Here is a 16,761-nt window from a genome sequence, read left to right as displayed (position 1 = left end):
ATTCATTATGGTAGGTAGATCAAAATTTATCCTATAGTTATAACAGTGTGAAAAACACTTGTTCGATAGGGCCTCCAATTTTCCGTACCGATAAGTGGGCGAGGAGGCAGTTGTAGTCCTAACCGGCGTTAAATGTAAAACAAATTTAGAAATCGATGCACTCGTGCGTCGCATCTCGTGTTTTTCTCGACCGTCGGCAAGGATTAGAATTGAACCCAATCGACCGCTCCTTTTTTACTTTTTGCTCTCGTTTCTTCCACCCCCTTCTTTTACTGCCTGAGAGCTAGGTTTTTGTTCACTATAAGAATGAACGAGGGACCGCATGGATCTCTTCATTTCTATATTCCAGATCCGTTGCAACACCGACGGCTGCATGCGTCATTGACATCAAGATAGTTTTACAGATTTCTCACTTGAACTTACCAGTGAATGTTAACTAACAGAAATTGTTCAAATTTTCAATAGGTGGCTTATTAACTGGCTTAGTCGAATTGTTCCTCGCATGCAAACTGTAGCTGTACAATGTCGCCGATTAAGATATAGGGGAACTATATTTTAAACTACAACCAATGACATAATGGCCTTTGGGAAAAGTGCTTTTCGACAAGATACGTTCGACAAGGTCAGAAAATGTTTAATGATATTATCTAATAAGACACGATTTGGAGGAGGGGAGGAGGACTCGTTAATAATGTAGTCTCCTTTAAAGGAAAAAAATGTGCACAACATTTTGTCGTCAATTAACCTAAAAATTCTCGGTGCTTATTAGCTTTTCAAGGGAAAAGGATAACGTGGGTGATTGGTTGCATTCCGCCCCTATAAACCTGATTAGCCGCGTAAGTACGGCAACGACGCACTCGCATATCGAAGGGATGGGCTAGAGTATGAGGTAGAGGCGGGCCCCCGCAAATGCGCAGGCGCTCTTACCGACAAAGTCGGAGCGGTGGCAACCCGGGCCCGCAAAGCTACAGGGGGTCGGGGGCAGGATGCGCGTTGTCTCTGGAGTGTGTGCGAGGGAGGATTGAGGGTTAACCGAGGGGAACAAGAGTACGGGGGAGGGGAGGGGGGTAGTGCACGTGCTTGGCGCGGCTGGATCGATAGCGGCGTTACGCCGACGCCTGCCGTACCGCGACGCCGTTATATGCGCGAAAAAAAAAGTACGATATTGGGCACTGACTCTCCTCCATTTCACCTCTTCCAAAATACGCTGCCCCAACACTGCAACATTCTGAGTCGTTTCTTATGTCTCCCCCTATCCCACTCAATTTTTCGTCTCGTTCCAGGCTTTGTCTTGAACTCTTTAGAGTGTGTTACGATGCGGCTTCTTTCCACTTTTTCCATCGATTTGCCAATTGAGCGCACCGATGTAGCAGCAAATGTGAAGCGGTGCTTTTATCAGAATTGATTCGTTGTTCCGAGGAAGATAGATATAAATAGATAAATAGATATATAAATCAAATGCGTAAAAATTGAGTAAATAAAAATATATTTACACGTTCCAAAGATCGTTTGGTAAAACTATCCAGTGTTAAAACTCTTAAGCCGAGCGTATAATATCGACATTTTCCACTAAATCTGAAAGTGAAACTCAATCTCAGAATTGCAAGTATTTTCTTTGAAGAAAATTCTCTCTCTCTCTCTCTCTCTCTCTCTCTCTCTGTGTATGTGAGTGTATCAAAAATAAAATTCCCATGGATTTATAACTAAGGATATTATAATAGAAATTTCAACATAAATCTCACACAATATGTATTTTAATTACCAAGCTCACTGCAGATATTTTTGAACGCAAAGAAAATGTTTTGGCTAGCTTTTTAATTTATAATTTTAAATCTTTAATTTAATTTTTATTATCTATCTATTCTATAGATCTATCTATCTATCGATCTATCTATCTATATTATCTATTTTATCTTTAATTTTTAATCTTTAATTTATATTTGCGGCATTTATTTGAAAATAAATCTTAGCATGCATAAAAGCCGTGTATAAAAGTTGAGCACCACTTAAGTCGTCCAACTGATCGTGTGTTACGGATTATGTTATTTACATCGTGAGACTGTGACTCCCTCCACTTGTTTACCCAACCATCGATCCCGATAAATCTCTCTGTGAATGATGCGCAGCTTAATCGAGAGGCTAAGATGCGATGATATGAATAAAAGAAGCAGTAGCTCATAAACGTTGGCGTAAAAATGTCCGAGTCACGGCGCTTCGATCTAGTGGCAATGACCCACTTGTCACTCAAGTTATCTTTCTCGGTGATTCTCCTCGTCTCCGTCCCCACCCTCACGCCCCATCTAAAGCCAACCGGCAATCCGGTACTTAAGGGACTGAGCACTATTGGCACTATCCACTTAAAATCACTGATTTTGTTGAGATGGCCTATACGGTATTCCTTTGGGCCGGCGTATGCTGAAAATTTTAATTAGTGGCCAAAGTCATTGAGTTGCTTAAATTTAGCAGCGGGTTTTCCAATAATTCTTTTAAAATCAGAATTCAGTAAAGAAATTTTCATAAATTGATTTATTTATTATAGTAACATAAAATGTTGATCGTTTACATGATGATCTTAAGTATTTATCTCTTTGTTTCAGTCTTTGGTGTTCTTTAAAAAAAAAGAAAAAAAAAACGAATTTTCCACGCCACTTGAGCAAACAGTATGCTCTACGAACGCTGAGTATTCCAAAGCAACCAAACTTCAATGATAAAACATCGATTCGATGTTTTGTGTATTCGTCGAGAAACTGATTATCTTATTGACATCAAATGTCACTGCATTCACATTATTATAGTTTTATATTGATTATCGTAATTTATTGGATATATTTTTATAATTTCTAAGAAATTTTTCGTGATATATGACGTTTCATTCTACTTTTTCTTAATGAATGTGAATGAATCTCATTAAAAGCATAACAATTACAAACTACTTGTATTGGCAGAAAAAAATGTAATAACCAAGTACATTCAATCGAATTACACGAGAGTATCAAAGAAATAGACTATTAACCTTTTAAAAATCCGTATAATCTAACTTTTTATAACATCGTCGCTTTAAATAGTAGTAATGTAAATTAAAATCAAGCTGCACACAGAATAATAATTGAAGGATTTTTAATTTTTTTTTAGTAAATGAGCGACGAGTGATTTATAGACCGTGAATGATAAGTTAAAAAATAACTATTATTTTCAAGTGTGTGTGAAGATTTCACCACATTAATCAGAATATCCTTTGATAAAAGAACTCTTGTTGACATATTTATCGATACGTTTCGATACGTTTGAAACGTAAATTATATTATATTTTAAAGGCAAATTAGTACAATAGATAGGTATATATGTAGACTAGTATAATTTATCAATAATTTGTTAATATACTAACGCATTTGATATTCAAATATTCTGAAATGTTTAATTCATATAATTTTGAAACAATATATGGAATAAATTTTAATTCCTTTGAAGATAAAACAATCGTGATTCAGATAATGACACGTTACTATTATGCTTTGTTGTTTAATACAACATTCTTAATATCATGATTAATCACGTTAAGAATCTAAAACCTCTATGTACTTAAATTAAAACGAAACGGATAACGCGGGATTATCGAAATATATTTAAGTTCATCAATATTCCTCAAGACATTGATAAGTTTTAATTATTAATAATAACATTTTCTAGCCGCCACGTAAAGAACTAAACACCGAATCAATTATTAAATTAAAAACCATTTAAAATTAAACCTGCATAATTGTACAATAATGAGCGATGGCATTTATGAAAAATTCCGCGGATAAACCCGATGCGCTCTGGTGAAAGGCTTTTTGACTGTCGAAGAGTAAAGACCTCGGAGATAAATTAATTGTGAATTTAAAGACATAGGAAAGGTAAGAATTCACAAGGGGATATACGAGAGGCGGAGTTACTTCAGTGTAGCCTACGGTACATCGGTCTGTCGGTTCCAGCGTAGGGGACCAATGGTCGGGGATAGGGGAGGGAGCGATGAGCCCTCGTGACGTCAATAATAAGCAACGACCCACGCGAAAGAGCAGCAGCCATAAAAGGGCGAGGGAGGGGTGAATACCCGGCTGAAGAGGAGCGCATATATTGGCGCGAGAATGTCGTGGTTGTCGCCGCCTTACCTAGCATTGGGCAAGAGAAGGAAAGAAACATTGTTATCAGACATGGTTAGCCGACGGGGGTATCACGCATGCGCTCTGCTGAGAAAGAAACGGTCGACGACGACGCGTGCCATGCGTTTTCGAGCCAATGTTGACAACTGCATTTACTACATTAGAGAGGAAAGTGAAGATTATTTGCCTTCTCTCTGTCTTCGCTCTACCCTCATACTCTTTCTCTCTCTCTCTCTCTCTCTCTCTCTCTCTCTCTCTCTCTCTCTCTCTCGTGAACGAAATTGAACGATAATTATGATGAGTTCTTTGCGATTTACCGAGACAATTTTATACGAGTTCTCACGCGTGGCTTGCAATACAGTACCTTTTGCCTTACAAAAAAATACCTATATGATAAGATTCTCTGTCTATAGGCAAAAAAATTTTGACTTGAAAGGATTTAAATCTTCTTTTCCATTATTGTTGATTCAATGCCATATCGTTTTATTCGGAAACGGAATTTTTTGTACGTCTGCTTCGCATACATTTTCCGCCTTTGAAACAAAGCACAGCGTCCCGGTGAAATTGCCTGCCAAACTGCATTAAAATAATGCTACTATAATGAAAATGAAATGTCTTTTGATCGAAGTTAATGTTTCGTTCAAGTGAAAACATATTGTCTTTAGAAAACCAAATGGAATCTTGAAATAAACTAAAATCTCGCTTGTATCAAAACTTTTTTTTCAATAAGAAATGTATTGCAAATGACTCTTATGAAGAAAAATTATATTTAGAACGAATTGTATAGCGCCTATATAAAATAATATAAATTTCGACAATGAAGTAAAAGATGATTTTCACTTTAATCGGAAAAACATTGATTACCTTTTAAGAGAATACTTGTAAAAGTACTTGGATAATTCCCATTTTTTCAGACAAATTTTGTCAAGCAATATAACTCTTAAGTCTTAAATAAGATATTTTATATAAAATAACATATAACTAAGTAATACTACTGATAAAAAAAATCGTCCACTTTATGACCCGTCGACGAGAAAGAAAGCAAATGTGTAATTAACCGAAAAGCTCGCTGACGCCGTTAGTTATTCGTCTTTATGAAAATGCGACTAATTGCAGGGCATGGAGGGATAGACAATATATATATATATATATATATATATATATATATATATATATATATATATATAAAAGTGACGAGAAAAGGTTAGAGCATAAAAATGGAAAATGTGTAAGATAGTAAGTAATTCACACGTCCTACTTCACGTCGTATCAGAATAAAAACTAGCTGATATATTACCACGAGCACAGTTCTTTACAAAAGTATTTCATCGTTTTTCTTTATTTCACATAATTTGCAATTAATTTTTTCTGATTCGCTTAGTTCCATTTGAATTATGATAAAAATATGAAAACCAATTACATGGTCAGTATTTATAAAAGAGCGTGAATTCATTCGGTCATTGACGAATTAATACAATCTTATTGAATAAGTATTTATTTTAAATTAAACGAGAGCATATTCACTGCAATTGATATTAAACGCCACATATGATAAGCGCCTGACATATTTAAGTCGGTGTATTATAGTATGAACAACACATTGATCCATTTATCAATTTGTATCAATTGTAATTCCATTGTAGAAAAATCATTTTATGTGAAATTACTTAACATTGTTTCTATTCTCACTTAATGTTGCTTCGGAACTTAAACAATTACATTACAGACAATAATACTTGAGATTGAAATTAATAAGTCTGACTTTTCAAGTACTTAGCAGGGGACAGTAATTAGAAAATATGTATTAACAATGTTCCAATATATTATTCGGACTTATATCACTACTGTATCAATCAAAAGTTTCATATGCATCTCGACAAAATTATTGAACTTTCTATAACTAATTTGTAGATTTTAAAATGTATTCTGCGAAATATAAATATAATGGTTTGGTGCAATGGAAAGATATGTAAAATATTCAGTATTAACTGAAAATTATATTTAAAAAGTTTTTCGAATGAAATAATTTACATTCGTAGGTGATATGCTAACAAAATTGCTATTAACTGCCTGATATATCCTCCTGTTTCTTAATTTTTATAAAGTTCTTATTTACTTCTTCAAACTAAGATAAAAAGCGAATATTATACAAATTAAAATTCCGTCAAAATTGTTTCATTTAATGAATTCTAAACGATATATATATTTTTTCCTTCCCTTTTACTTTTACTAAGCATGATAGCTTTACTTTTATTATATCGAATATAACTGTTAATAAAATAATTATTTTTAAGCATATTAAGAAAATACATTTTCATGCATATAATCATAATTATTAATAATAATCGAAATGTATTAATAGTAGACAATAAAAAATTCATAAAGACCTTAGGCATAATAAATAAATGTGTACTTCTATTTTGAGATAACAATTTTTTTTATTTTCATTTAGCTACTTTGAATGGTTATTATAATGTAAATATTACCAAACATAATGTCATGCAGAAAAATCACAACTTATGGTGATTAACATTATTTTATATAAACCAAAACTTTTCGAGTAAAGACAAACTAGGTCACATAGATAGTTATGAATTTAAAAACGATGCCGCGTAAATAAATAAAACAATCTCATTAATCTCCATCTGATACAATCCCCATAAATTTGAAATTAAATATTACCTAATTAACGTAATTGGAACGGGTGAGCATTTATTCAGCTGTAGTCTCGAACTGTACGGGTTACAGGGTCTACGTTACAAGAGTCAGGTTTTTGTCACCTAATAAAAAGCTTTAATAAATAACGTTTATCACAAATATAGGTGAAGGCTCAGGGCGATGTGGGGATCATATGCGCTCCTGAACTCAGGCATTCTACCGTTGTAGGATGGCTTGAATTACTTACGTAAGGACATCTACCGACTTGTCGTGCTTCGCAGCTTTCGTTACATTACTTCTCCTTTTTGCTCGGTACATACGCCATTGGTCCGCGCACAAAACGTCGATCGCGCCATTTATGTCCGAAGTTCGAAAGTTACTAACAATTAGTCCCCCGTATTCCAGCCTATTATCATTTGATTTTAAGGTGCATCTGCACTATTAGTTATTTGAAGAATTGAACGCTATTCATTCCCAACTTTTAGCGTACATTTGTATTATTTCAATATCACTGATTAACCATGCTATTGTTTAACTTAAAAGTTTATTATATATACCTCATCGACAATTATTACTTATTTTAATAAATGCACTTGCTACAGATAATTAAGTGTAGTTATTAGTATAATAAATTTATGAAACTCATAGATTTGAAAGTATTTCCTGAATAAATAATATTATTATTTGAAAAGATGGCTAAATAAAAAATTGTATTTCAATAAAATAAATAAACAGTACATAATTCAAATAGATAAAATATTTTTAACCATCTAAAGAATAAGAAAAGTACAATAATGATTTATAATCGAGCGAGAATAGCTTGTATTTAATATTTAATATTTATATTATATTTAATATTTAATATCTTATATTTAATATTCGAATCGGCCGTGATATCTGTAAATAATTTTACATAAAATACTCTAATGAAGATGCGATTAGTAACAACATATTCAAAGAAACGTATCAGAGTTACAAATAAACAATTTTTAAAGGTAACTCAGAAAAAATGTTTTTTTTTGCGATTTTTTTCCGTTTATGGATGATGGAAAATAAGATATGTAGATTTTTTAATGATAAAATTAGTAGGAGAAAATATTAAATAAAGAGCTTAAAAGATAGTAAATACATATTGGGCCTATAGATGTATGTAAATTATGCTGTAAAATCGCTCTGGGCGTAAAATCTTTACAAACTATGGATTTGCACTCGAAAGATCGAATAAAATGTTTTATTTTAAATTATCAAATTGTGTGTGCCGGTAAGATGTGTTTTTTGTCGGACGTATTTTTGTTAAGCATGATTTATGTTTGATTTAATTCATTAGTTACGAGTTTAAACTCGCGCCAGAATCTTTGGTTTTTCAGAGAAGATTCAGACAAGATTGAAATGAAACAATAAAATAACCCAATGAAATTTTTCACATCAATGACATAGATATTGTATATTAATAATAGCTCTTGACTTCTATTACCACTTTGATACGTTTGAGAGTAAAAAGTATTAGTCACTATATTGTATTTAGTCAAATTAAAGCAATTTAATATTTAAACATTATTTCAACATATTTTCTCTATACCAATTATTGTACGATATTAACAAATCTACAATTACTTTATAAAGAACATTTAATATAGAAAAAAAACGAATAATGTATTATTTAGATTTTTATTTCAAATACTGGCTGACTGCTTATGTCATAGGAGCAATGAAGAATTAGTTCTGATAATAGTTACATATAGACAATAGACGAATATATATTCGTAGATTTATTTTATATTTAATATTACCATTAATAGAAAAAAATCACTAAACTTGATAGCCTGTGAATTTATCATTATTGGTTGGTTCCTAATGCCATTTTGAAAAATTTTCTCCAATTTCAAAACAATTTTTGTATAAAAAAAATTAAAGAATGCATAGTATACATTTAATTGTGTATCAAATATTGTATTCACTATTTAAAATGACTAATAGCTATAAAGTAGCATTTATATCAAATAAAATTAATTATTTGTATTATTTTTAATCTTAATTTTGGAGAATTTTCTTATGCATAATAATCTTATACATAATAGTTTTAAAATAAAAAAAAAAAAAAAAATAATTTTCATATTTTAGTTATAAAACACAATATAGTCTATCAGTTTCTTACATTACACATGGTTTTCTAGTTTATATTTTTACGATAATAGAAAATTAGAAATAACTATTTTTCCATTTTTTTATACGTTATTTTAAACAGTTTGAATTTAATCTTTGGCATAAGACCCTTAATATCAATATGTTAATCCAAATTGAAAACCAGTGGTAATTATATATTTTTGCCAATTTACTCTATTTCAATTATTTTTCCACGTAAATTTTTCTGATAAAATAACCTGGAATTTGGAAGAATATTATTAAAAATAATATTTAAAAGATATTAATTTCACAACACAGCATTGTGGTTATTAACCAAATTTTCCTGAAAAGTTTAACAAAAGAAAAAAAGAAGCGGAATTAGACGCAAAACTAAGCAAAGGAGCGATTCCTTTTTCAAGCTTAACGGTTACTCGTCGATTCCGCAATCGGTGGGAAATGGAAAGAAGAAAAGCTTGAGAGCGGTTAAGCGACCTCTGCGAGAGAGCGTCGATGCAACCCGACATGGAGACCTCCGATTTCAAATAGTAGGCTCTCTTTTTCCGAGGACAGTTGGTCTCTTATTTGTTCCCTTTTCTTCCTTTTCTTTATTGTCATTCGATACGTGAGATAGATGAATGACAATTGCGGCTGCAAAGGACGCGGCTTTTCTTTGCCATGGCCTGGAAAATGTTCACTCGACTGTCTTTTATATCGCAAATGTTTACCATACTTTCGAGTACTTTCTTAATTTTCTATAAATTTAACTTTAAATATTACTCCAGCGTAAGCACTTAAAAGATAAATATGGAAATAAAGTATACCGATTCACAAGCATTGTACTTTTGGAAAATATTTTAATTCTCTCATTTAAAACTGTTTTCAGGCTTCTATACGAAAGCGCTTTATATTCTTTATTTCAGGCAGTATCGCGTGTGATAAAACTACGTTTGTTTTGGATAACTCATGTCGCCGAATTGTTTGTCAATTGTATGGACTATTTTTTGAAATTCCATTAATTACATCGGTATAACGACGTGATCAATTATTAGTATTATTTGTCAATTATTTACTAATTCTAATTCATGTACCAAAGTTGATAGAATTTAAGATGAAAATTCGCGATAAACATTTAAATGTGTTTTATAACTAAATTGTTTACTAATAATTTTGAACATCGTTACCATCCAAATACAATATGGCGCGCTTCTTGTAGATCGATGATGTAGATTAAATCTAGAGATTTATATTAGAAACTGATTTTACTTTAAACTGATTTACTCTCCAATAGGATTTAGACGCATAAACGACTAAACATACAACAAACAACAAAGCTTGCCGGCGTTAGTAGGCAACGTATATCATAATGAAATTGGTACGTCTTACTAATGACAATGCCGTGGAATTAAGAGTCGAATGTGGAAAATATAGTCATACATGAATAAAATTGTTACGATTCTGAACATCATCCTAATAGTTTTCTATACCAATATAAGTTGAAATTTATATTGAATTTATACAGAAATTTATTAAAAATCATTTTATTTATAATTGTTTTCGTTTATCTAATTTATGTATTTCGTATTCTGATCGTGAATTGTGAACATAATTACTGATCGTGAATAATACTTAAAACTTTCGATACCTCATCGATAATAAGTACAGTGATTCTTTGGTCTACTTTATATTTGGTAATTATCAATCTTACATAAAATACACAAATCCGTATAAAACCAAAAAAATTTATTTAGAATGAAAATGAATCATACAAAAATGTTACGGTCGATTTTTCTTTAGGAATAAAAATTTACTTTAATAATTTTTTTTATATTAAATAAATATTTGATATTGATTTCAATATATTTTATGAGGGAAGCTTTAAGTTACCCACGTATCTACATTGTTATTACATGAGTCTTGATAAATTTTGATATAAATAATTTGAGAAAATAGTCAACAATATACTATGACATTATTTCTAGATAGATATAATCGATTGTTGGTGAAACTGTAATTTTGTTTTTATTTATAAAATTCGGAATATTCAGACGTTAAAACTTTGCTAAAAACTAAAAATCCCAGAAAAATAATAATTGGATTGAAGCGCTTAATTCGTAAAAATATCAATGATAAGTAATACGAATTAATGTAAAACAAATTAATGAATCAAGTGATGGTCAATATTAACCAAACCATCTTCGCTCGGATATTTAGTACTGTATTCGTTAGAAAATAATTGACATCACTAAAAGCTTCATCCTTCTAATTTTTTCATTCCTGCACAATGCATCGAAAATTTAATTTTTTACTTGTAGCATATTGCCTACTAATACTGCTACATCCGCCGATCTTTTCTTGTTTTTCGACAAGTATTGTCCGCGAATAGTAATATTTCCTCTGCATTTCTGATAGCCCTCTTAGAAAACGAGACAATAAATATACTCCTTTAGGTACGTAGCCAAGGTAGTTCATATCGAATCATAGTTGTATGCGTTCGAAGAAGGAAAAGGAAACTGGGAAGGAAGTCAAGGCTCTCGTGAGAGCGATTTCCTGGGTCGGAGTGCCACTTTTATACGTGTAAGCACTTCTGTGCTCGGAGATGACGAGCGGCATAGATGCAGTGGGCCTTCCGTGAAGATTCCATCGAATGAAATTAAGGAGAAAAGAGGAGAAGTGTTACAACTTACCGCAAGCGATCAGTTCAGGTGAGACAAGGCCCGAGAGGTCGGGCTCCTCGCCGTACCAAAATATCCAGAGCTCCTTAGCTGCCTGAAGGGAAAGCGGCGGGGGCGCCGGTGAGGGCGCTATTGAGTTGAGGTCGAAAAGATTAGTCGCCGCTACGGCGTGGCCCTGGGAGTTCACCTGGGAGGCGGAGACGCGCCGCCAGACGCAAAGGATATCGCCGGCGAGGCAACGCGAGAAGCTCGACAGCACTGGATCCTCGAGTAGGGTTCCGCCGAATCCACCAGCGATCTCGCCCCACACCAGCTTCCTCCATTTTATCCCGCAGAGATCCGTCTGCAATAATACATCAGTTTTCATTTCTGCAGCTCTTGCGAGGCGATAATAATAAAAAACCACTCGCCCTTTTAATCCTCAGTCTTATTTACAATGACACCTGATGCAAATGCCAGCACATGATAATACAGTGATTTTTTCACGATTGTGATGCACTCATACACAATACATAAGCACATTTTCAACATACTTCAGATAATATGTGTAAATTTTATATCAAAGTTATAATAATTCAATTACGCGTATATGAAAAAATATTATCAATATTTTATATCTATCTTAAATTATTGAACACTATAAATAACTATTATAATTAGTTAAAGAGATTTAATAAATAAGTAGCCTTGCACATAATAAAATGAAAGGTGCGATATTATTTACGATTTCATTAAATGTGTTTCGCTTTTATAAAGTGCTAAAAACCGAGTCAATTCGAGAATAAAAACATGTCATGTGACGTCAAACGAGCACTTCTGATATCAGAACAATTAAAACTCAATTTAACCGATAAGGCAATGCATGCGGCTGGGAGAACTCGTTAAGACTCATAGTTACTAAATATCTGTGGGAATTCGACCAAAAGCTCAGTATACTCGATTAACAATGCTTCATATACCGTTTTCATTGCGCCTCATATTTATTGCTGCTTCACTTATTTTATTTACACAACTATTGTACAAATTATATATGTTAAAGATCAAAGTATAATAGTAAAACAAAATATACAATCCTATTTAATGCAAATACCTTGTCCGATAACATTTATTTCAAATTTAATACGAACGAAAATATAACAAGACATGAACAGCTATTAAGATTAAGTAATTTAATTAAAATATTTCAAATCATGTATAAAGTTTTTAATACCATAATTTAAAAAAAAAAAAGAAGAAAAACTTTATTGACAAAATTATATTGAATGTATTTACTACAAAATACGACCACGCGTAAACGAACTTCTATGTTCGAAATAGTTAATACGAAACAATTATAATCATATAATTGACCACCAAATGATTATTTCAATATTCTGCTTATCCCCAAGTTCTTTTTCTATAATATTCACTCTAATGAATTAAAAAAATTCTTAGGAATCTCTAAACGATTTTCAATATTATGATTTTGACAATTATTATGATACAATCATGATATTCAAATAAAAATTAAACTTATAGATTGCATTAATAAAAAAAAAGTTTGAAATTAAATGGTACACTTTATTCATTAAAATCCGATGTTACTTAAGTTTAGCAAATTTATCATTTAAAATTAAAAAAGAAATGGTATGTCCACAATGACTACATTTGTTTTTTTTTATCATTAAAAACATTCCATTACTATACAGACAACTAATGGAATAAAAGTTAGTGTCAACCAACTCATTAAAAACTCAAAAATATATGAATATAATCAGCGGACTTCGAAAAGCAAACGACTTATTGATAATGCATATAGTTAACTGAACATAATGTTTGTTCGATACGAAACAAGTTTTTCGGCTGTAGATAAGTCTCTGATCAATAACAATCTAGTTTTACCGATTCACGTAAAAAAAAATAGACAGAATTTTGCATTGAACTCGTGCGTATGTGTACATATATGCAGCATTAGCTCATTTTCGCACGTCTTTGGCTATTCTCGTCGTGTCGACAATTTGATATTGCATATACGATGTACGAAGTGAGTAAATGAAGGGTGGGAGATTTAAAATCGTGGAACGTAAATATATCGGAAGGTCGACACCAGTTCCGAGTCACGATAAAGAAAAAAGATATACGATTACAGTTTGAAGCATAGCAGAGCGAAATTATAATGTTGCTTTCGCGAATGAGTCGCATTACAGGTTGTGAAATAATTGAAGCAAACGAGTAAGACTCGTGTAAGAAATAATGTAGCTATAGAAATGCCGGTAAACTAAGTTAAATATTAAATATGATGATTTCGATGGCAATACAAGTTTATTTAAATATAATTTTTACATGTATTCGGTTTGCTACATATTCGTTATATTACAATACTGGCAATTTTAGTTATTTTCACATTATTTATCTTATATTTGCATTGTGTTAAAGGTCTTGTATAATTAATTTTTATATGGTATTCTAAATCAGAAGTTATGCATTAATATTTCTTTTCATTTAAATTGTTACTAATTACTTTTGTATTATTACTTATTAATTATTGACGAAATTAGGTGATCATAAAAGAATTCAATTAAAAAATAACACATAAAAAAATTTCATTACAAACTGAGTGTATTTATTTATTTTTACCAAATATAGTTAAATATATTAACAAAATAATAATAAAATAATAAAATAGTTAAAATATACTATTAATGGATATATTTTTTCTTAAACAAATATGATAAAATTATTTAATAAAAACTTCAGTATAGGAAATTCAAATCAAAAGTACAACAAATTGACATAATACTGTCCATAAAACTTATAAATAAATAAATGAATTCTACAACCTACTTCTACAACTCAACTCTAACTTTTGCGCATTTTCTTGGATTTACCTAGAATTGAGTACATTTTCGCTGTTTCTTCATGACATGAAATAACGAATATGACATAATACGGTATAATCGGGTATTTTAAATTAAATTTCTTGATAATTACTATAAAATTAATATATAAAATTTGCATTTTAAATATACAAGGTAGAATGTATTTTCCTTAAATTTTTTTTTTCTAACTACTGAAATTATTGATATTACAATTACAATATTTCATTATTAAAATTACACAATATTAAAAAAACACATGCAATTCTAGATTTTTAAAAATAAATATTACAATAAGAGATTATTTTCTAATATAATATAATTATATTTTAATAAAATCATTAAAAACTAGTAATAATAACTATTATTATCGTATAGCAATAAAAAGGAAAAGTATAATGTGCATAAATTGATACTTGCATATTCATTATAAGTTAGAAACATGTAGAATGACGAAAAGAATAACGAAAAAAGAAATATGCGGATAATGTTTACAGAAAAATATAAGGATAAAATTATCGAAGACACGTGTTATTGAGTGCATTAAAAAGGTTGGGAACAATGTCTCAAACAAGCTGATATCTCTCTCTCTCTCTCTCTCTCTCTCTCTCTCTCTCTCTCTCTGTGTGTGTGTGTGTGTGTGTGTGTGTGTGTGTGTGTGTGTGTGTGTGTGTAACAGGCTAAGCATGAAAGCATCTATTACGCCATTTTAATAAGATTTTATGGGCTAGAACTTCTACGCGATTAATTATAAACGTTAATTTTTAAAATAAACAAGCATCAGTAACATAACTATTATTTGCAAAATAAAGTTCCTTGAATATATAAAATTTGTAATTAAAATGGTAAAATAATTTTCATCATTTTTATTTCAATAATTTGATAAATATTTTATATGTGTATTAATTCATTCTACCTAAAAATTCTCCATGTATCATAAATAAGTAAATGCATTAATAAAAATAAAAATATATATTTATATATTTTTATAAATCGTTTGATTTTACGGGTATAACGGATTCATTTTACAAAAAGTAGAAACGAATTGCTGATGCTTTTTTCTATACACATAAACAAAGGAAATCCACTTCCGCATTGTTATTAAAAAATTCTCGAAGTTTGCCTATGATATTATACATATTATAGTGAAACTGTAAGCATTCAATTTATTAACTATTCTAAATAAAAATCTATAAGTTATTAATAAAAATAAAAATAATTTTTTATAAAATAGATACAATAGATCATAAATGTATAGTACAACGAATAGTATAAGTTCTAATATATTATATCTATTAATAATAAATAGTATTAATTATTATTAAAATTATTAAAATAAATTAAATTAAAATTAAATAAATTTAAAAAAATAAAATTATTAAAATAATAAATAATATAATCTATTAATAATAAATAATAAATTATAGTACAACGAATAGTATAAGTTCTAATACATTATATCTATTAATAATAAATAAATAATAATTATAATTTTTTATAAATTTTTAAATTCAATATCGTTTTAACCTAATTATCATGGATGGTTTTTAATTTGATTAGTATATAAGACATTGAATCTAAAAAGTAATTTCTTTTAAGTATAAATTTATAGATTTGAATATGGTAATAATTCCTTTATCGAAATTAATACTACTGCACTGAAAAGAAATCCGAATCTATATTATAAATTAACACAATGACTTATTTTGTAACATATTTTTGTCATTTATTTAAAGAATATTTACTTCGATAGAAATAATATCAAATATCGCAGGATTGATCGTTAAATGATATATCCAAGTTTTTGAAATAAGAGCAATAAAATATGGAAAACTATGATTCAAAATTATTCATGATTATAAAATTATTATGATTTAAATTATTTCTTAGTGTAACTAAACTTTCAATTAATTTTTAATTATTATAACAAGAAGAATAATTGCTTGTTTTTATATAAAATATTTATGAGTGGTAACTACTCGTAATCAGACATTAAGCTTACAATAAACTAATTAAAAGAAAGTAGGCACGTAAACCTTTTTCATTTCCTGAAAAGTACCGGGTAAGTAGCCAAATAATTATTTTTGATAAAATTGTTGTTCTTGTTGTAGGACTTCGATTAGAAAAGGGAAAATCGTTTCGACAATCGATCCAACCATTCACGAACTGTAACGAAGTACAATAAAATATAAAAATACTTTGCAAATACTAATTATATGTAATACTGACAACTTACTTATTGGTACTGAAACTTCATATTATATAGATGTTAAAAGTATTTTTTAATGTTGCATAAAATAAGTGTTAAAAAAC

The 16,761-nt window shown here is 30.2% G+C and overlaps 1 protein-coding gene across 1 annotated transcript in view; it reads right to left on the bottom strand.

Annotated features, from left to right (window-relative positions):
* The window catches only part of skd (mediator complex subunit skuld), a 76,133-nt gene that overhangs the window by 24,903 nt on the left and 34,469 nt on the right, over nt 1–16,761 (bottom strand). Inside the window, exon 2 of the mRNA XM_011502076.1 lies at nt 11,606–11,936. Coding sequence (XP_011500378.1) covers nt 11,606–11,936 — 331 coding nt within the window. The remainder of the gene's footprint in view (nt 1–11,605; nt 11,937–16,761) is intronic.

This window comes from Ceratosolen solmsi, unplaced genomic scaffold (genome assembly GCF_000503995.2).
Source record: "Ceratosolen solmsi marchali unplaced genomic scaffold, CerSol_1.0 scaffold10, whole genome shotgun sequence".
In the NCBI taxonomy this organism is placed as follows: domain Eukaryota; kingdom Metazoa; phylum Arthropoda; class Insecta; order Hymenoptera; family Agaonidae; genus Ceratosolen; species Ceratosolen solmsi.
The sequence above is the reverse complement of the archived record's forward strand: the minus strand, read 5'-3'. Positions and strand labels throughout refer to the sequence as shown.